Source organism: Coenobita brevimanus, chromosome 104 (genome assembly GCF_032717465.1).
Source record: "Coenobita brevimanus isolate Jiangsu-jjx chromosome 104, ASM3271746v2, whole genome shotgun sequence".
Classification (NCBI taxonomy): Eukaryota; Metazoa; Arthropoda; class Malacostraca; order Decapoda; family Coenobitidae; genus Coenobita; species Coenobita brevimanus.
The window spans coordinates 30836979-30860544 of record NC_137057.1 but is presented as its reverse complement, the minus strand read 5'-3'; the positions used below and the strand labels follow the sequence as shown (position 1 = coordinate 30860544).

Sequence of the window (23566 nt, the reverse complement as noted above, 5' to 3'; positions counted from 1 at the left end):
TAAATTTGGTTTGTTTATATCTGTTTAGTTGGTCAAACCGTAACACCAAACGGATCAAGTCGGTCAAAACTGTCCCTACCCCCCCCCCCAACATATACTCCTCGGGCCATCCCTGGCAACACCATTGCCTCGCTGGCGAGAAAACTGACTTCAAATCAGTGCAACAACACTGAAGCACTGACGGCATGGAGACTAATCCTCCTTGGTAAGAATCCAGGATGAAGGCCTGTCAGGGTAAGTGGAGTTTAAGGCAGATTATACAAAATGCATTGTGAAGGTGATGAAATATGGTGTTATGCAGACAGTTGGCAACCTCCAGGTGTGTGTGCAAGTCAGCAGGCAGGAGGTGAGACAACAGTTCACCGTATGAGGAAGATATTTGAGGAAGAAGAGTGCCACGCGGTATTGCTAGCTGATGTCTCAAATGCATTTAATTCTATCAATCGAGAGGCAGTGCTGCACAACACAAAGGTTAAATGTCCAGTATTTGCCCAGTATGTGAAAAATACAAAGAGCAAGCAAACCTTCACATTATGAGTAAGACAGGTTATCAAGATGTCGGTGTTATCCAATACACAAAAGGAACTACCCAGGGGGAACTCGTTGCCAGGGCTATGTACACCCTGACTATGACATTGCGCAACAACAGAGCAAATACGAGGCCACCAATGTAAAACAAGTAGCCCATGCAGATGATCTCACAGGTGCTGGCAAGGTGGAATATGTGAGGAAATGGTGGGACCTTTTAACATCTCATGGCCCTGAAACTGGTTATTGCCCTAATGCAAGGAAGTCCATCTTGATCGTGAAACCAGCTTAATATCAAGACGTGCAGGAATCTATCAAAGACACAAAGGTGACAGTGACAAAAAAAAAAACGCACTAGGCATCTACGTGCAATAACTGGAACTAATGAATTCAAAATTAAATATGTGAGTGATAAGGCAAAGACAAGGGTAAAAGAAATACATTTACTGTCCAACCACTCAGAAACAGAACCCCATGCATCTTATACCGCATTTTCATATGGTGTAAAGCATAAATGGACCTTTGTGATTTGAACCATTCCTGATATACAGTAGAGTTGCTGCTACAACCACTGAAGGAGGCTATAAGGGAATCATTTCTCCCGTCACTGACCATTGGCCACATATCCGCACCAGGAGAAGGGAATCTTCTAGCACTGCCGTTGACGATGGGAGGCCCTGGCCTTATAAAATCAGTAGCAATAGCAGGCTATGAACAGAGAAATTCACTTAGGCTCACTGAATCCTTGTCACAAAAGATTTGTGCCCAGGTTAAGACGAGTGGAATCGACTAACAACACAGAAAGATATAAAGACACGTATAATCTAAGTGTGAGGAGCAAGGCAGAAAGATCAGTTGCAGCACATAATTGGACGTCTCACATCAAACTAGTACAAAAAAGTTGAAATGACACAGGAGGCTGGGGCACTGTATTGGCTGATGGCCCTCCTTCTCAAGGCAAATGGCTTCCACTTCAACAAGCAAGGATTTACCGATGCCATAGCCTTGAGATTTGGAAGGCCAATAAAAAAAAAAAGCTATGTCAATAATGTGCATTTGGCACTGTGGTTGATGTAAACCATGCAGTGGCTTGCCAGAAGGGAGGTTTTGTGTGCATTCAGCATGAAGTACGCGATCTCACTGCAAAAATGCTACAGAAAATATCCCATGATGTTACCACGGAGCAAGCTCTCCTTCCTCTAGCTGATGACCACTTCATCCACCGAAGAGCAAACACAGCAAATTATATCCAAGAATGGATGTCGCTGCTTGAAGTTTCTGGACACGTGGGCAGAGGGCTTTCTTTGACATTAGGATATTTGGTCCTATGGCAGCATGTCACCGTGAACTCTCAAGGCTGCACACAAGGAGAATGAACAAAAAGAAGAAGAAGAAGAAGAAAAAAAAATTATCATGAAAGGATCCAACATTTGGACCACGGTCAAGTCTCTCCCCTTGTGTTAACAATATCAGGTGGGATGGGTACAGAGGCGGGGAGATTCAATTTGAGACAGAGTTTTTTTCTGAGAAAAAGTATCAACAACAGAGATCTGTTGTGGCCTGTATGAGATGTCAACTTTCATTCTCCATCCTGAGATCTGCACTCTTATGTCTCAGGGGCACAAGGTCATCGATCCTCAGGTCTATCTCTCTGACGGGCATGGATTACGAGGCTACTGTAGTTGAGAGCTGCATTGACCTGCGACTCCAACAGATTAGTTTTTATTATCTATCTGTCTATCTGTCTGTCTATTGCCAGACGCTTTATTTCTGTAAGATGTGGCCACAAACCAATCTCCTCCATGTTTTTGCCCTGTCCCCCGTCATTTCGCTGCCCTTCCCCCAGCTCACATCCCCTTATCTCATATTCCTCCACACTCCATCCTTCCATCTCATCGTCGGCCTCCTCTTCCCTTTCCCCCCATCCACCTTGTTCACATACACTCTCCTCGTTAGTCTCTTACTTTCTTTCCTCTCCACATAGCCAACACTTAAGTGTATTTCTCCTAGTGCTTTCTATCACTTCCACACCCACACCATAATGCTCCTTCACTTCCGCATTTGTTAGTCTGTCTCTCCACATAACTCCACATGCCTCTCTCAACTCATTTCCACTGCTCTCACTCTTAATTTGTGTCGTTCCAACAAGATCCAAGCTTCACTTCCATACGTTAGAGTTGGTATCACAATACTGTTATGCAGCGACTTTTTTACTTCCTTTCTTACTTCCTCATTTCTTATCACTGCTTTCAGAGAACAAGCGGCCTTTCTTCCCTGTTGCACCCTTTCAAGTACTTCATCCTCCAAACTTCCATCATTACTCATTACATTAACCAAGTGCTTAAATGCACTCACATTTTTCATTTCCTCACCATCCAACCTCACTGTTCATTCAGTGACCCCATTTCTCTCAATGACCATAACTGCTCATTCCTACATTCACCTTTTGATATCGTTTCTTACACATTTCCCCAAACTCATTCACCAAGCCTTGCAGTTCCCTTCGTCTTCACTTAACAATACAGAATCATCTGCTAACAACAGTTCAGGGAGTTTCCAAACTCTGTCCTCTCTAACTAGGGCTGCTCCAACATTCACTGTCTTACCTTGTATCTCATCTCTAACCCCATCGATATACAGACTGAACAACCATTGAGACATGACACATCCCTGTTTCAGTCCAACATTCGGAAAGAAAAATTCAGTCAGTTCACCATCCACACGCACTGCAGCCTTACCATCCTCATACGTACTCTTCACGGCATTCAACAGCTTCTCACTTGCTCCATATATTCTTTATACTTTCCACATCCTTGTCTACCCATTCTGTCATTTGCGTTCTCCGAATCCATGAATGCCTCAAATAGCTTCTTTCCCTTCTCTAGAAACTCTTCCACTAAAGACCTAAGGATGAAAATCTGATCTACACAACCTTTTCCCTTCCTAAAACCTCCCCGTTCTTCTCCAACTAATTCTTTTTTTTATTTCCCCAGCTCTGTTAATAAGTATTCTACCATATATTTTTCCTATTACACGAAGTGGACAAATGCCCCTATGATTACCACACACTTTTTTTCCCCTTTTCCTTCGTACAAGGGAGTAATTATACCTGATTTCCAGTCCTCTGGGATTCTACCGTCCTTCCAGGTCAATCTTCACGTCTTCCATGTCCATTCTACTTTTGTCTCTCCCCCATGCTTCATGATTTCACCACTCACTCCATCAATTCCTGGAGCTTTCTCCATTTTGACTTTCTTCATTGCTTCCACAACTTCTATCCCATTGATTCCTTCCTTCCTTCTCACCTCCCTCCTTTTCCTAGCCACTTATTTTCTATGTTTAACAATTCCTTAAAGTGTTCTCTTCATCTGTCCACTTTTTCTCCCTTCTCCACTAGCAATCTACCATTTTTATCTTTCACTCCCCTACTAACATCTTATTTACCCTGTTTACTCTTTTCCTCCTTCGAGAACATTTTCTTACATTCCCTCCATTTTACACTCAGATTCCTTCCAAATTCTTTATCCACTCTCCTCTTACTCTCTCGTACTAATCTTTTCACCTCTCACTTCTTCTCTACAATAAACTCTCTCTTCCGTCTTTCAGATTCCTCCATGCCTCTGTTTCCCATCCACTCACTTTATGCTCACTACTTTTGCGCAAAAGCCTGTCTCACCTCATCATTCCACCGTGCTGTTCCTTGCACTCCGTTTCGTCTTCTCTTCACCCCACACACCATCTCACATTCTGCACAGATTTCCTCTGTGAATATCTTGTACACACCTTCCACCTCCCCCATCTGCCCGAAATCCGCTCTTCCACTTCTCTTTTATATTCTGCAGAGCATATGGTTAGTAACCACAATCGATGGCGTGACTGAGGCCAACAGATTGTATTATGAAGGTTATTGTTAACCTTCACATTACAACTGCAAATGGTGAACTGTATTTTGATGGTTGATGTTGATCTAAGTTGTATTATTCTCAAATGGATGGAGGTGATAATAACTAAAAAAGGTAAAATTATTGTTATTATTGTTATTATTATTATTATTTTTATTATTATTATTATTATTATTATCATCATCATTATGATGGTTGTTATTGTTGTTGTTGTTGCTGTTGTTAATATTATTTTCGTTAATTATAATAATAATAATAATAATAATAATAATAATAATAATAATAGTAGTAGTAGTAGTAGCAATAGTAGTAGTAGCAGTAGTAGTAATAGTAGTAGTAGTAGTATAGTAGTAGTAGTAGTAGTAATAGTAGTAGTAGTAAAAGTAGTAGCAGTAGACCACGGTCAGTTCACTCCCTTCGTGTTCACATCAGATGGAATAGATTCAGAGGCGGGGTGATTCTGGTTGAGACTGTAGGAGGTTCTGTCTGTGAAGAAACATCAAACCCGGAACTCTCTTGTGTCCTGGATGAGATGCCGACTATTGTTCTCCCTCGTCTGTACTGTGCCTCAGGGGCACAAGATTATCAGCCTTCAGGCCATTCTCTCTGAGGCAATGGACCACGAAGCTTCTGTGCTCGCGAGCCACATTGACCAGCGGTTCCAATTGGTTATTTTTTTTTTTTCTGATCTGCAACGAGGCGATAGAGGCTCAGTGGAGTCCTGAGGGCAAGTGGATCAGACTGAGTGGAGAAATCACTCCAGACATCCCTCATCCCTCACCCTGCAGGGTACAGTGCCAGGTGAACTGTAAGTCTCCACAGGACTATAGGAGATGCCTAGTTTTCACCCACATCCACCTGTTCCACCCTCTCAACCAATCCAGTGACAATTGTGAGGCCACGGCCTCTCTAACTATACTGGACTCGGTTGGTACTGGGATTTGGGGTACTGGATATCATATCCGTAGGTATTGCAGTCCTAGTCTGCCGAGTTCCGTCATGTCATCTGAACCTCACTTCACTCTTGCCATCAGCTGCAGTAGTAGTAGTAGTAGTAGTAGTTGTGGTGATGGTGGTGGAGGTGGTTTTGGTAGTGGTTGTTTTAGAAGTAGTAGTAGCCGTAGTAGTAGTCATATTAGTATCAGTGGTAGTAGTAGTATCAGTGGTAGTAGTAGTATCAGTAGTAGTTGTAGTAGTAGTAGTAGTTGTAGTAGTAGTAGTAGTTGTAGTAGTAGTAATAGTAGTAGTAGTAGTAGCAGTAGTAGTAGTAGTAGTCAATCAATCAATCAATCGTCTTTATTTCGTATCTCGTGATACATAAAATATAATACATTTCATCATCATAAATACTATAGATACTCCTTTACAATTGAATTTAATAAAATATTTACAATAAATAAATCCTTAACAGTCAGATCGAGGAGTTGATCCAATTTCATTGATTTAAAAAAAAAAATAAATCCAATTTATACAATTTGCATACCAACACATTCAGTATCAACTGTTATACATCTTTTTCGAAATTTACATTAACTCCACACCACTTATTTCCTCATGGTTCTGCACCCACTGAATTCTGGCATTTATAATGTCCACAGAGTTATCCAATATATCTATCTCATATTTATCATAAAAATATTTCAATAAATGAGGAACATGGTGGCCAGAGGACTGATAAAATAACCTAAAAACCGCATTATTCTTTCTACTTAGGGCTTTACAGTACCTACCTTGCACTAGGGCAACATGGTGTCTAAGTAAAAGTAGTCCTGCTGCCTTAGATATACTATGATTACTTATTAATCTTGGGACATTATATATTTTCTTAAGAGCATTTGCAAATGCACTTTGAAAGCTTCTGAATACATTGCTTTTAAGCATATCTTTCATATTCCAAATACTTAAACCATAGTCAGGGACACAGTATGCTTTAAACAAATACAGTAACGTCTGTGCATTAACGTTCTTAAATTTTCTAATTACTGAATTAAATTTAGCATAAAATGAGTTCAATCTGAAAGAAATATCTTGATTATCAGAAAAGTTGTCTTGAATTACATGGCCTAAATATTTGTATTCATTTACCACTTCATAACAATTTAAATAACGGATACCTTGTGCCTGTTTCTTATTCTGTTGAAATATAACAATTTTTGATTTATCATTGTTAATTCTTAACTTAAGACTATTAATATTCTGTTCAAATATGTCACACAAATATAGAATATGCTCTTCACTATCAGCTAGTAATGCTATATCATCAGCATATGCAATTGCATTCAATCTAACAACCCCAAGGCAGCAACCCACATCTGTTTCCGTCAGGGTTTTTAAAACATTATCTATGTACAGTTTAAAAAGTAAAGGAGAAAGAACTCCTCCCTGCCTCACTCCTTTATTAATTATATGATACATTCCTTTACTCCCATTCCATGTAATTCTTGCTAACTGGTTTCTTAAGTATCTCATTAAAGTTAATGTTAAGTCAGGGGGAACTCCTTTATCCAGTAAAATATGACCCAATTTAAAATGATCAACATTATCAAAGGCCTTTGATAGATCCATAAAAGCTATGTATGATTTTCTGCCTCCTTTTGTATATGACCTAATGGTTTCTTTTAATAAAAAACAAGCATCTCTTGTAGACATTCCATTACAGAAGCCAAATTGTTTGGAATCAAAAAATACACTCTCACTTAAAATATTTAAAAAATGAAGTTCTAAAATTTTTAAAAGACAAGATGAAACCATTACTGGTCTATAGTTAGCAGAGTCCGCTGCATTACCCTTCAGATCTTTCATTATGGGAGTGATATCACCCTTTAACATTTCAACAGGTATGTAACAATGAGTAAAACAACTGTTGATAAAATGTGTTAAAATATTTAAAAACTCCACTGAAGCATGCTTTAGTAAAAAAGAATGTAATCCATCATGCCCTATTCCATCATTCAATGACTTAATTAACACAGAAAGTCTTTCAACTGATATGCATATATGAAACTTTCTTTTAATTTTCCACCTTTCTTTCAATACTGTGAGAAAGGAGTCCTCTTCATCACCACTACTAACATCTCCAACTCCTCTGAGCATTCTTCCATTAAAAATGTTTATTATTTCCTTATCATTACTGGTCCCATCAACTACTTTTGATGACCTTATTTTATTACTTTGTTTCTTGATTTCTTTCCAAAAGGCTGTCATATTCTTATTTAAGAATTTTTCTTCCACAGCCTTTGATCTTTCACTAATTTCTTCCTTCTTGCACTTAGAGAGTGCTAATTTAAATTCTTTCCTACTACCAACCATCTTCATGTACTCCTTTGAATTTCTTTCTTTTACCTTGTTCAACCATTCCATGTAGTCACAGCGTGATCTCTCATACAGTGTTTTAACATTTCTATTCCAACCAGGAATAATTCTGTGTTTATTTTTTCTTACCCTCATACCCTTATATTTCTTAGTACGAGATGATAATGAAGAAATCAGTTGCTCATAAAAAATATCAAGTTCTTGTATATGCTGCTTACGCTGGCATCCAGTAACCTGGCAACTTAATGTTTCAAGAGCAATTAACCTTGTCAAATCATTATTAACATCTTTTTCTATTGTTTTAATATCATCAGCACTTAGGCTGTTCCAATTTAAAAAGTCCTCACTAACACTTGTTTCTCCCTGGCAAAATGTACCAAGGCATTCTTCAGGGCAATTTATGTACATACATACAACCATTGGTAAATGGTCTGATCCAATAAAAGAATATAACACCTGTATATTAGAAATTATAACATTTTTGGAATCTCTACCTATAATATGGTCTAACCATTTTGTGTAGGAGTTGTTGTAAGGAATAAATGTAAATGTGTTAATATCAAGCATATCATAATCAAAACATTTCAGGTCATTTCTCCCAATAAAATTGCTGAGATTATTCCATGCTCTACCTATAAATGGGTCTGCATTAAAATCTCCTAAAAAATACACATTATCATAGCTATAATTAATTAAAACCTGCTCCAACTTACTCAGTGACTCCAAATAAAGTTCAAGGGTGACATCCTCCCAAACATCACTTTTTACATATACATTTACCAGTAATACTGTGAAACCTCTCACTGACATTTCCAAAATTATCATATTTGCTTCAAGAGATATAACTTTAACTTGAAAGGAAGCATTCTTTTTCCACAGACAAACAAGCCCTCCCTCACATCTTCCTCTAAATGATTTAACTGATTTCTCTGAATAGCCAGCAGCAGATCCCACACCCATATACCTTTCATCAATAAAAGCAATATCTCCTAGCCTAGTAGTAGTAGTAGTAGTAGTAGTAGTGACAATTGCAGCAGCAGCAGCAACAGAAGCCCCAGCAGCAGCAGCAGCAGTCGTCGCAATATCAGTAGCAGCAACAGCAGTAGTAGCTGCAGCAGCAGCAACAACAGCAGCAGCAGCAGCAATAGCAGCAGTAGCAGCAGCAGCCATAACAGTAGCATAAGCAGCAGTAGCAGCAGCAGTAGCAGCAGCAACAACAACAACAGCAGTACCGGTACTAGTAGTAGTAGTAGTAGTAGTAGTAGCAGTAGTAGTAGTAGCTGCCATTGCTGTTTTTGTTGTTGCTGTTATTGTAGCAACAGGTTCATCTGAAACGTAAATCTAGTTGACTACAGGCTGAAACTGCCTTCCTCCTTCAGTCCACCATCGAGGGATAGGGAGGGAGTTGAGGGCCGTTTATATTGTCCGGACATTGTAATCATATGGTTATTTTGGTGCCGCCACATGAAGGCATCCCTCTCCAGCACCAGAATGCATGATAAAACTATTAGTAGTACTTCTCCCTATTAAGTTACTATCCCACAAACTCCTCCTTCACATCCTTCTGTCAGTACCGTGGTAGTGTACCTCTCCCTCACAAGTTAGAATGCTTCAAGCCCTTTCTTCCCCTTCTTTTATCAATACAATGGTATATACCTCTTCCTTACAACTTCGAATCCCCTAAACCTCTCCCTTCCCCATCTCTCTGTTTATACTTTACTACCTCTCGCTTACAAGTTAAAATCCCCCAACTCCCTTGAGTCCCTTCTGCCTCTTACCCTCAGTTAGACCAGGATGGATGTGCTGGTAGGGCGGGTCTCACGGCACCCATAACAGCTCCCACACTTTTGCTTAACCTCGCTTATCTGCACCCAAACCCATGAAAGCTTCTCCAGTATGGTTGATAATTCAGATGCGACTGCGCGAGACTTCCCTCTCCCCTCCTATCTTCTCCCTGCCTAGCCAGTGCCTGTCTGCTGCCTCTCTCCCTCTCACTCACTTGCTCTCTCTCCCCAGCCTAGCTGGAGCTCAGTTACACACGAGACTGGGAGGAGTGAGGTACTGTACGTGTCGCGTGCTTCAGAGTAGACGGACTTTCTCGATCTCCTGTGAACGCTAAACGTGATAAAAACTCAGTTTTATACTGCAGTTTTTAATGACTGTTTACCTGCGGTGTGAAAATTTTATACAAATATTCACGGAAAATTAACCTCAGTATCAAACTTTACGAAAGGACCGCTGCATATTTGCCGAAGTGAAACATTACGCCAAGTGCAGCTTTTCTCACCAGCACCGTAAATGACAGGGAAAGTAGCCTACCCGATAAATGTTGCCCAAGACCACGACACGCAGTCATTGAATTAAAAAACTAGGTTCCTACTTAACTTCTGTTACTAACAATGTGAAGTACTGAAAAATCAGTAGAAATCCGTGGAAAGCATACGAAGTATTTTCAAGATTAAACCCGGATAGCAATTCTTCTTGTTTATAAACAACTCGGTTGTGGCCAGAAGGAACGAAAAACGGTAAAAAACCTGATCTTGTCTGTACCTAAATTATGAAAATCAGCAGAACTTTTACGTGAGCTAAGACAGAAAGTGTGGTTAACTTTATATTTGCTCCCGAAACTTTCTTGCCTCAGATGGATGATCAAAAAATACTCGGGATTAAGTTGTTTCCTTGGATGTTTAATCCCTTCACAACGATGTTTTTTTTTTAATGATTTTATTTTTATAAATGCCAGACGATTTTACACAGCTCGAGAGATTTTTTTCTTTCATTCTTTTTGTTTAATGATTCATTGCATTTGTTAGATACCGGTATAGACTTATTTGACTCCTTTACGAGGGGGTCTCTCCTTTGGTAAAAAGTAAGTTCCCTGGATATAGAAGAATGAAATACAGCAGAAGTAATAAAAATTGAAGAATTATACTCCATTTTTTTTTTTTAATTGAGGCGAAGATGCACTTGACGGGTTGATGATGATTGGCTGAATGCAACATGTCCAAAAAATATTTACTAACCCAAATTTCCCCCTCAGATATTTGTTGTCAGTTAATAATGTTAGATTATGAAGTAATGTTGCATTCAGCTAATAATCACCAATCTGTCAAGTGCATCTTCGCCTTGATAAAAAAAAAAAAAAACTGAGTATAGTTCTAAGGGTACACCTTGAAATATATGATTAATTTTCTTCATATTTTCACACATAGAATACTTTACTGATGGTGTACTATTCTGGTTTCAGGCCGTATTTTCAAGTCGTCTGAATAAATAATGCCACTGCAAAACAAAACACTATTCATCCATCATATTCAAGGATAAAGACCGTTTTTCCAAATTTCACTCTGACGGTCTTTGAGCTCAGGTTGATTATGAGGTTACCTGGTTTTCGGGTAAGTCGTCCTGTCACTTAAATAATCACTGTCGTGTTATTGATATATGTATATTAACGTTACCTTCACAAAATAAGCCTCTTCAATGACGTAGCTTATTAATCATTGTATTCATGCTTCCTCCAAACTGTTTTATAAAGGTTTTGGCACTTTTCGAACTGGAATGAACAGATGTTGCCTCACTTAACCACCTCAGTAAGACAAGGCTTTGCTAAACTGAACAAATTAATCAGGCAGCAGTAGCAGCAAGTGTCAGAATTACGTCATTCTAGTGAATAAGTTATTAAGGATTTTTTTTTTTTTTACCTCGATCCTATCTTAGTTTAAAATGATGGTAAAGTATTGCACATTTATTTTGTTTCTTGTTAGTTGCATTAATTTCTTTGGTTTTTCATGGTTGAATCAGAACCAAAGATTAGCTCATATATATATATATATATATATATATATATATATATATATATATATCTATATATATATATATATATATAAACGAACCTGAGGCTTACAGCCTGGAAAACTTGTCCCTCTTAGACAGAATTGGTAAAAACGACAAAATAAAAATAGTTTAGTTTGCGATGCCTGACACATTTCATATAAAAGACTGGAAATCATAGGAAGTGTGAAAGACAGATTGATCAAGATAATATTACAAACTTTCTCTTCAGTTAAGCTCCGAATATCCCTTAATTCGGCCGGATAGTATGGTCTCCTGGCTTTAGTCATTTTCATCGTAGCCAGGAAAACAATTGCTGGTTTATCACTATAACACGACCCTTTTGAATCTGATTACATGTTATCCATTACACTCTTGCAGCAAGACGAATTTATTCTTCTTGGGAAGGCCTTTTCGCACTTTAGGACATACCATTTATTACTACTTTTATTATTTATGATCTGTAATATGGACATAATCGTCTTGTGGGAACAAGTATGAAAAACAGAGGTATGTCAAAAGCCTGAACAGGATCAGGTTATAGTTTCAGTCATTATATATATTCGGCCCTAAATGTCTCTTTACGAGCTGATATTAACACTGACTGCATTTATAACAGCTCTTTGTCATTCCAGTACAATTGTAGCCTACTTGACATTTTCGTCTATTTGTCACCCGACGCCTTCATACGGTAAAGATGGCCACATCCGAATCACCTCCATGTCACTGTGTTCTCTGCTGTCTGGTTGCCCTCTCTCCAACTCACACACCTCTCTTCTTCACATTGTGCGTGCTATCTAGCTGCCTTCATTTCACTAGTTTTGACATCGTTTTGCCCCTTGATTCAGGTGTTGAATTTTAGTTTATTCTTCCTGTTCTCAGATTACTATTTTATTCAACTTAGGAAAGTCGGCTCATACTTGAAGGGATTAATGAAGGCTGTATATGTCTAACCTCTTCAGTTATAAGTGTCTTTAAGTGAACATGATTATTTGGTGGTAGCAAAATTAAACGAAAAAAAGTCACCAGATTCAAGTGGGTTGATGTTTTCAATTCATCCATCATCTAGTCCTCTTTTGCCCCATCAGCGGTGTAGGAGACCGGCACTAGGCCACTTAGTCCCAACATTTAAGGTGGGGGAGACAAGCCTCACTCTTCCCTGGAGGACATTATATGGACAATGAACCTCATCCATCCTCGGATATAACATTTAAAGGACCCATCATTAACCCCTAAACCACCAGGCTTCATTTTATTGCATGGGTATCACCAAGAGTAGTGAATGTTTTTCTTGATTGCAGTAAACTGTTTAGCTTGGCACTCAATGCAGTCACCATAGGACAACACAACATCGTAATCAGGGACCCACGATGGTTTGATGGCAAGGTGTTGGCATGGCGACCTGTGTGTCTTCAAAATCTAACATTAAAGTTCAAGCCATTCGGACACTTATCACACTCAGGATACTATGGCTCACCCTTTATCACGCTCAAAATCCTATGACTCACTCCTATCACTTACTGAATCTTATGACTCCTATAACTTTCAGGATCCTATGACTCACTATTTGCAGTTTGAGGATCCTGTGACTCACTATTACCACTTTGATGATACTATGACTCACTATTAGCACTTGCAGGATCCTCTGACTCACTGTTAACACTTGCAGGATCCAATGACTCACTCTTATTATTCCCTAGATTTTGAGTCTCACTCGTTTCGTTTCGTTTCGTTTTTAAAGGCTCCGACATGCTTGCATGCGTCGCCCTTGGTCACCAAATGGCGGCTTTCCAGGCTGCACGATCTATTGCAAACTCCCTGTTCAGTACCTTATCCCTGAGGTCATACTTAATGACCTCGTCCCACGTCTTTCTTTGTCTATCCCTCACAACCCCACCTCCAATATGAACACTTCTCACCTTCTACACCCAATTATCATCCCCCATCCTCTCCACATGTCCAAACCATCTCAGTCTACTTCTCATCACAACACCAATACATTCCAGTCCCATCCTACCTCTCAACTCTTCCATCATAAACCATCTCCCAAGGCCTTGCACGCAGGGACGCATTGCACATCCAGCTAATCATTTGTCATTTCTGTACGTCTGAGCTTGCTAATATCCTCCTCCTTTACTGCCCAGGTTTCACTACCATACAGCATTACACTCCTAACACATGCTGCATACAACAACCCCTTAGCACGTAGGGAGAGTCCTCTCAGTGTCAGGAGAGGCAACAGCTCCCTGAACTTCTTCCAACCACTTGTCACCCTAGCCACAGAGCTAGCTCCAGCCCCACCTCCAGCACACAACATGTCTCTCAAATAACAGAACTCTTCCACACACTCAAGAGACTCACCAGCAAGTTCAATCCTTTCACGCCTGACAATCTCCACCCACTCTCCTCGACACGCCGCACACATAAAATCAGCATTATCTCGCAGTCTACCTTTGATACCACTACATCTCTCGTGCACCCATTTATCACAAACACCGCACAAGATGGAGTTACATCCCACGCCCTTGTGGCAAACTGCACATGGCCACTCTCCCTCGCCTTTGACAGTACCGCCACAAACCCTAGATATCATCACTTTTGTTTTATCTGCATTTACCCTCAAGCCCTTGTGCCCCATACCATCTCTCCACCTCCTTAATCTTTCCTCTGCCTCCCTTTCGTTCTCTGCAATCAACACCAAATCATCAGCATACAACATCTCCCACGAGAGTCCGTTTCTGAAGTCACGTGAGAGGGCTTCAAGTACAATGATAAACAACATGGGACTCAAAACTGACCCCTGATGCACACCAACGTTCACGGAAAACTCATCACTCAAATCTCCATTCACTCTTACCTGGATGTGAGCACCCTTATACATGGCCATAACAACCCTAACTAGCCACTCCTCCAAGACAAGCTTTCTCATTGCCCACCTCACCACCTCTCTAGGGACTCTGTCAAAGGCCTTTTCCAAATCAGCAGAAACAAAATACAGATCCCTTTTGTTACCAATACATTTTTCCTGAAGCTGTCGAACAATGAATATGGCATCAGTGGTCCCCCTACCTGGCATAAACCCAAACTGCATCTCATCAATATTCACTCTTTCTCTAATCATACCTTCTAGAACTCTCTCCATTACCTTCATTATCTGATCTAAGAGCTTTATACCTCTATAATTTCCACTTTCCAGGGCATCGCCCTTCCCTTTATACACATTTACATTTACACTCTTCAGCCAATCATCTGGGACAACCCACTCATAAATAATCATATTTACCAGGTCTGTGACTAACCTCACCCCTATATCTCCTGAGGCCTTCAACATTTCGACCGTCAAGACACACCTGCTGCCTTCCCACCTTCATCCCGCCTATTGCCTCACTCTCAGTAGCAGCATCAAGCAAAGGCCAAGGGACAAACACTGGATCTCCTAGCTCCAAACCTTCCCTCTCCCAGTCAGACCTTCCCTGTCCCAGTCAAACTCCTCACTCAGCAAAATAAAATCAGCTAAAATACATTCCTAGAGTTACTCCTATTGCGAAATGATTATTGGTGACAAAATCAACAATCTAAAATCCAATTACTTACTCTCAACTGAATAAATCTTTCTGGAGTTTGGTAGTATACAGTGGTAGAGCTGGCCCAACCGTGGAGGAGTTAGTGTTTATTGGTAAACTGTCCATTCTTATCCTTCCATAGGCTAGCATCCTGTTGGTTCACACACACACACACACACACACACACACACACACACACACACACACACACACACACACACACACACACACACACACAGCTACTGGAACATGGATTTGCACTTGTCACACCAGTCACCCTGTAACAATTGGTACTTCGTCAGCATGGGGAGAGCTTACATCTGGCTGCCACTTTCCCTCCAAGGTTAGTGTCTGCTCCTGCAGCGAACCTTATAATCCTCAAAGCTAGTCAGGTGTAAAAAGAAAGAGGAGATTTCTCTTTTATATATGGTATAAAAAATAAATAAACATCTACCTATCTCTCTATTTATTTATCAGTCTACGGTATCTATCTATCTATAATTTATATATATAATATAATATAGATAGATAGAGAGATAGATAGGTAAATAGATAGATAGATAGCTAGATCGGCAGATAGATAGACAGATATAGATAGATAAATAGATATATTGACAAAAAGATAGATATATTGCATGACTAACTATGGACTTGTCTGTACTCTTTTCTACTAAGAAGACGTCTTCTATCATCCTGCAAATCTGATGACGTATTTTAAAGATACCGTATTCTCCTGGTAAGATCAAAAGCATGTATTTATCTCACTTAGGACTTTACGAAGTCCGTTCAGTTGATAATATAAATACATGAACTAGAAAAGGCAAATTCAATTGCTGGATGTTTTTGGAGTTGGGGAAAATATTTTGTGATCAAAACTGTTGGAAGCGTTCAGAAATTATGGCAATAGCTGTTGGTGGCTGAGCTTAAAAAAAAAAATAAATACTAGTGGCAGAGTGTGTGGAGGAAAGAAAAAAACATTCAGATAAAGCATTAAAAAAAATCACATCAATTAAATACTCAAGATCAAGCATAGGCAAGAGAAAAATAATCTAGAAATACAGAAATGGAAATGCAGAAAAATGAAGAATGGACATAAATAGCTGAAGAATGTATGCATGACGAGTAAAGAATCCAAGCTTGCTTGTGCGACTTTTCATTATGCAGTTATTTCACAGCAAAATTTGCAAGACATATTATTGATTCCCACGCTCGTTTTCACTCGGTAAACTTTTTATAATGGTGGATTCATCTTCATTTTGGTTTATCATATTAATTCTATTTCCTTAAAATAATATTAATGATTTATACATTCGGGCTCTTTGAACCATTTTAATTGATTATAACTTTAGGGTTGCATTGCAATTCTGATTATTTATATATTCTGTCTTCCATAAATTCTCTGATACTGACGCTGAAGAGGAACCTCTACGTGGGTACACTATGCACTAGGGGTGGAGCAGCTGCGGCCTCCACCAAGAAGCCAGACATCATATTCCTTTTATATTTTCATGGGAAGGACTCTGGTTCGAGCCAGGTGAGGTGCTGTCTAGCATAAGGGGCGTCGAATTCCTTCACGTTGTATGTACTGTACTGTACCCTTAGAACAGTCCCACAAAAGCTGATGCTTACCCAAGGTCAAATGGTCTGCTCAGTCAGACAAAAGCTCATGTAGAAGCAACAATACCATCCTTGAATGGCTCCCGGATGTAATGCATTACATTATACTTCCTGGTTTCATTAGCAATTGATACTGTTTAAAAATTGATACCGTATTTTGAGGTTTGCATGCCCTTCTGCATTTGTAATTATGTTTGTTTATGAATCCTGCCCTCTACTGCATTATAACAGTTTATATATCCTTTATCAGTCTTGCAAAGCAGGATTGTATTATTTTCGGTAAAGCGCCCTATACAGTAGCGTTATACTCAGGTCGTGTGTGTGTGTGTGTGTGTGTGTGTGTGTGTGTGTGTATTGTAACTCCTCCTAGGCTACTGAATGGATTTGAATGAAACTTCTCAGGTGAGTTTGTTGGGTTCCTGGGAAGGACTTCCATCATATACAACTTTCTAACCATGATATTTAGGGGATCAGTCCCCCTAGCCAAAAAAAAAATTCTCAGAAATATTGAAAGGAAGGCGGATATGGCTTTGATATATTAGTACGATATACCTTTTATAGTGAACTCTTACTTGTAAATGGATATTTGGGGAGGGTATCCCCCCTCGATAATTCTTAGAGGCTCAGTCCCCTCAAAAAAATAATTATGAAATAAGAGAAAGTGAGCTAATGAATTTCAATGAAGTATCTCAGGTCTGTTCGGCTGTTTACTCTGATAATGTCCTCCACTACTACATAAAAATTGTCACTATTATATTAGGAGGTCAACCCCTGCAAAACTTATAAATACAAAGTAGGGGAAGGAGGGCAGATATGACTTCGATATCTTACTACATGTAATACAATAGACTGTCATCCGTAATGCTATATTTGGGGAGAGTGACCCCCCAGTGATTCTTGGGTTGTCAGCACCCCCCCCCCCCAGAAATAAAAATGATCAGAGATGAAGGGAAATACTTCAGTGCAACTTCCTAGGTGAGTTAAGTTAGTTACTGGGAAGGTTCCACTATATACAATTATCCAGCTATTGTATAACTTCTCTTGGTCTGTAGAATTTTTGCATGCTTCAGTTCTCGACCTTAATTATTTTTTTTTTCTTGGTCTGTATTAATTGTTTGGTGTTTTACTTCTGATTTTTTTTGGTAATTCTGCTAATAAATTTAGGTTTTTTATTTTTGTGTGTGTGTGTGTTAATTACTTTTTAATAATTATAATTATTGTGTTAAATCTGGTTTCTTAAGTATATAACTGTGATTGTTGATTATTCAAAATTTTCTGTAATCTTTGCTGCTCTATTATGTTAATATTTTCAGTGACATTTTCATTGCTGTATGTTGTTATTATTATTATTATTATTTTTTTTTTGGTGGGGGAGATTTTGTCAATAAACATTTCTCAATTTTCATATTTAATTCTGAGTTCTTTTTTTATTACTTTTACTACGATATCGACTTTGTTTCAAATGTACGACTTCCTTCAATTGTTTCTGGCGTCCCTTGCAACTGTTTTTCCTCTAGATTTCTCCTCAAACTCTCTTTATATGATAATTTTGGAAGTCTGTTTATACCACATAGTCACTTTGTTCTTGTAGCTCATTCTGTTACATTCCTCAATGTCTTAAAAACTATCGCAGGGATTACCTTGGGTGAGCATAAAGATATGTTGAAAACACTCTGCTAACAATTCATTAGAACAGCAAGAAAATACCGTAGCCCAGGTTGGGCACCCACTTTAACCAAAAGAAAAATGCATATTCACAAAAGCACAAAACACAGCCTTAAGAATATTAAGAAGATGCACTTGGTGCACTATGGCTACAAATACAGACAAACTACACACACACAGAGATAGGTAGACAGGTGGGTAGATAGACTGACAGAAAGATAGAAAAACAGATCTAAATTTCCGTTCACGGTTCATCTGGATATGAGAAGCGCACAGTTCATAAATTCAGTTCAACACCATCCCTCATTGGTAACCATAATGCTTCACCCCCTCCAAAAGAAGTAAATAACTAGCAGCCTCCCAACACTACATAAATGTCTCCATAAAATCCCTATTACTCTACGCAACACTGTACCTAAAAAGCCAGTGCATAAACACATAGTTACTACTAACATCCAAACCTTCAACCAAACAGCATGCTTCATTTTTCACCATCGATCATATCCCCAACACTATATTGAGTGCCAAAATAACACCCCTCCTCCTCCTCCTCCACTCGCTTAACAAACAAATGTATAGCCAATAGCCACCATTGCCATCCAAAAACATCACTCAAAAAGCATCGTTCATTAATCACCAGACATTCGCACCTCAGAAATTACCCGACCCACAGAGACACGACTGCACATAGCCAGTGTGCAAAATGGTCACCACTCATCCCTGCCAGAATACCGACACTAAATACAACTCACAATAATCCATGATACCTACACTGACTGCAGCCTTCCTCATCCTCACGCCAAAACACACTTACCTTATGCATCATACCATCACAACACAGACCATTTTTTAACATAATCTCAACAAAAGACATCTGGGAGCAATCAGTTGATGTGGCTAGTTCCGTGCAGTCGACTGGGTTCACGACTGGATGACTCCGTTTTTTTTTTTTTTTTCCCGAAGAAGAAGGAACCAAAGACCATGAGCGCGCAATAACAGTTCCCTCCAAGAGAAAAACAAAATACAAGAGAGAGCCAAATTCAAGATCCATTCATTTCGAGATGCCTGGACACACTGCGTTTGAAAGACTGGAGATCATAGGCAGCAGGAAATACATACAGAGGGAGACTGTTCCAGAGTTGACCTGTTGCATAAATGAAGGACTGGGAGTAACGGTTAACTCTTGCATTAGAGAGTTGGACAGAAATGGGATGAGAGTTTGCTGCTAGACGGGTGCTACGCGCCGGTAGTAAAGGTGGAGGAATGCATGCAGACACATCAGAGGAGCAGTAACCATTAATGTAGCGATAGAAAAGAGATAAAGATGCAACAGTGCAGCGAAGGGACAGAGGTTGAAGGGAGTCAGTAAAAGGAGGAGAGTTAATGAGACGAAAAGCCTTTGACTCCACCCTAGTGAGAAGAGCTGTATGTGGGGAGCCTCCTCACACATGAGAGTTGTACTCCACACAGGGGTGGATAAAACCCCTGTATAGAGTCAACAATTGTGCAGGAGTAAAGAAAGAATGGAGTCGGCTTAGCACACCCAATCTCTTGGAAGCAGATTTTACAAGAGATGTAATATGATCTTTCCAAGATAAGTCCCGAGTAAATGAAACCCCAAGCATGTTCAAGGATGATGCAGGATTAAGCTGATTATTATTAAACATTAGTGGGTATACCTGTGGAAGATTTTGACGGGATGATAGGTGTAAGAACTGAGTCTTAGATGCATTAAAACCAACAAGATTATTTTTACCCCAGTCAGAGATACGAGCCAAGTCAGACATTAGGTGTGCCATAGCCTCATCCCTTGTTTGTTGAAGTAACTGCTGAGATGGGCGTTTGGGAAACGAATGGAAAGGTGAAGGGTGGAGTTATCAGCGTATGAGTGGATAGGGTTAGATGTACAGTACAGCTTAGAAGGTCATTGATGAATAAAAGGAAGAGAGTTGGTGCTAGGACAGAACCTTGAGGAACACCACTGTTGATAGATCTAGAAGAACGATGGCCGTCTACAACAGCAGCTATAGAACGACCAGAAAGGAAGCTATCTATGAAGGCACAGACAGAAGGATAGAAACCGTAAGAGGGCAGTTTGGAAATTAAAGATTTATGCCAGACTTGATCAAAAGCCTTTGAGATGTCAAGTGCAATGGCAAAGCTTTCGCCAAAGTCCCGAAAGGAGGCTGACCAGGAGTCTGAAAGGTAGGTGAGAAGATCACCAGTGGAGTGTCGCTGACAGAACCCGTACTGATGATCAGAAAGAAGGTTGTGATAGGAAAGATGCCTTAAAACTTCTCTATTGAAAATTGACTCGAAAACTTGAAATACAGGACGTTAAAGCAATTGGACGATAGTTGGAGGGTTGGGAGTGGTCACCCTTCTTTGGAACTGGCTGAATGAGAACAAACTTTCAGCAAGAAGAAAAGGTACAAGTTGACAGACAAAGCCAAAAGAGTTTGTCTAGGCAGTGTGTAAGCACAGTTCTTGAGAACAACAGGAGGGACCCCATCAGGCCCATATGCCGTGTTAGTATTGAGGCCAGTGATGGCAGAAAATACATCAGCTGAAGAAATTTTAATGTCAGGCATGAGGAAGTCAGAGGCGGGAAGTGATGGAGGAACACCACCGGAAATGTCTAAGGTGGAATTGGAGGAGAAAGTCTGTGCGAAGAGATCTGCTTTATCAGTAGAAGAAATAGCTACAGAACCATCAGAGTAGAATAGAGGAGGGAAGGATGATGAGGTAAAGTTGTTAGAAAGGTTTTTGGCAGGGTGCCAGAAGGAGCGGGAAGAATTCGAGTTGGAGAGTTGAGAGCATTTAGTACGGATGAAATTATTTTTAGCAGAGCGAAGAACAGACTTAGCACGATTCTGGGCAGAAGCATATAAAAGATGTGATTCAGGGGTGGGTTGGCTCCGGTACCTTTTGTAGGCCCTTTCCTTGTTGCGGACAGCATTAGAACAAGCGTGATTAAACCAATGCTTTCTTGCATTAGTCAAAGGATATGAGAAAGGAATGTATGCTTCCATGCCTGAGAGAATAACCTCTGTAATGTACAAGGCACACTCAGATGGCTCCCGGCCATGGAAGCAATAATCATTCCAAGGAAAATCAAAGAAGTACTGCCTGAGGGCCTCCCAATCCTCGGCTCCAAAATGCCACAGACGACCTTTCTTTGGAGGGTCCACAGGCCATACCGGAGTGATAGGACAGGTTAAGGTGATAAGGTTGTGATCGGAGGAGCCCAACGGAGAGAAAAGATTAACAGTGTAAGCGGAAGGATTAGTTGTAAGGAAGAGGTCAAGTATGTTGGAGCTCTCTCCAAGGCGGTCAGGGATATGGGTAGGGTGCTGTACAAGCTGCTCTAGGTCATTAAGGATAGAAAATATGTAGGCTTGTTCACCAGGTGGATCAGTGAAAGGAGAGGAGAGCCAAAGGTGGTGGTGAACATTGAAATCTCCTAGAATGGAGATTTCAGAGAAAGGAGAAATGGATAGAAAGTGTTCCATCGTAGAAGTAAGATAGTCGAAGAATTTTTGACAGTCAGTAGAATTAGGGGATAAGTAAACAGCACAGATATATTTAGTCAGAGAATGACAGGAAAGCTGAAGTCAGAGTGTAGAGAATTCAGAAGAATCGAGTTCAGGAACACGAGAGCAAGATAAGTCGTTGCGTATATATACACAACAGCCACCTTTGGCTTTTAAATGAATATAGAGAAAGTAGGAGGATACAGAAAAGGGTTTGCTCTCAGTCCCCTCAAACAGCTGAGTCTCAGTTAGAAAATGAAGGTGAGGTTTAGAGGAGGAGAGGTGGTGCTCAACAGAGCGAAAGTTAGAGGAAAGGCCGCGAATGTTGCAGAAATGAAGAAGAAGAGAGTCAGACAGTGGTTCCAGGCACCTAGAGTCGTCACCGGGAGAGGGGCGGAAGTTGGGGGCATTTATAGTCCCCCCCCTCCTGGGGACTCCGAAGCTGGGTGATGAAACGCCATGATTTTGTTCTGAATTTTGGAAAAATAAGTGTAGTGTGTACTGTGCATGTAGTTTGGTGTAGACAGAGAAATTTGTGTTGAAGAGCATGCTGGCCTACTTTCTGTGTAACTGAGACACTGAAAAAGTTCAGCAAAGGGGGATGGTCAGAAACTAGTCCTGAGGGCTGATGAAACGGGAGCTCCAGCACTCCCTATCATCAGCTTTTCATACACCTCGGGAGTCCTGCCCTGCTCGACTGGTGCTACAGTCTACTCCTCATAAATTACAACTTTAGCATGGGAATTATATTACATTTTTTATACCACGTTCTTGCTACTGTCAGACGACTTTGTTTAGCTTAGAAGGAAACCCTAAATAGTGTAGAGCAGGGGTGGGGAACGTCCTGCCTCCGGGCCGCATAAGGCCCGAAAGACCATTTGATTAGGCCAGCGAGGCAATTCATAAATGCAATTTCATAAACTCATAAATATATATATATATATATATATATATATATATATATATATATATATATATATATATATATATATATATATATATATATATATATATATATATATATATATATATACACTGTATATATATATATAATGTACTCGGCTACAGTTGATTTTAAGTTGATAATTTTGTATGGCCCGCTAATGATGTAAAAAATATCCTGATGGCCCTTAATAGCAGAAAGGTTCCCCACCCCTGGTGAAAAGGTTAACAAACTCATATTTAACCCGAAAAGCTTGAAAACTAACCACTATGCTCAATATAATCGCTTGGATATAGTATGAATAAGATGGAAGAGAAGGCACCATAGTGAATGGGCTAAATTCTGGCACCTGCAATTTTCATATACTATTCATATTAATAAGTCTAGAAAAATTAAAGATCATTAATCCTTAATTGACTCAATTTGAATGTGAATTTTCTCTATTTAGTGCTCAGTCTGGTGTTATTTCTAAAATCTGACATCATCACACCCGTGCTCGTGGACCAAGAACAAGTGTTATGTTTTAATAGGTGTCTGTCGTTTCTGTCTATCTGTCAGTCTATGAGGCTGGGCTAGCAAAATAACTCAAACAGCTTGTATCCGATTTAAACAAAATTTTGTGAAAGTGCTGATGAACAACCAGTAAGTAACTTCATTGTCTTTAGAACAATA

At 39.8% G+C, this 23566-nt stretch overlaps 1 protein-coding gene across 1 annotated transcript in view; it reads left to right on the top strand.

Annotated features, from left to right (window-relative positions):
• Positions 1-218: 218 nt before the first annotated feature.
• LOC145416068 (hemicentin-1-like) overlaps positions 219-23566 on the top strand; it is an 86827-nt gene continuing 63479 nt past the window's right edge. The window contains exon 1 of the mRNA XM_080285162.1: positions 219-234. Coding sequence (XP_080141288.1) covers positions 219-234 — 16 coding nt within the window. The remainder of the gene's footprint in view (positions 235-23566) is intronic.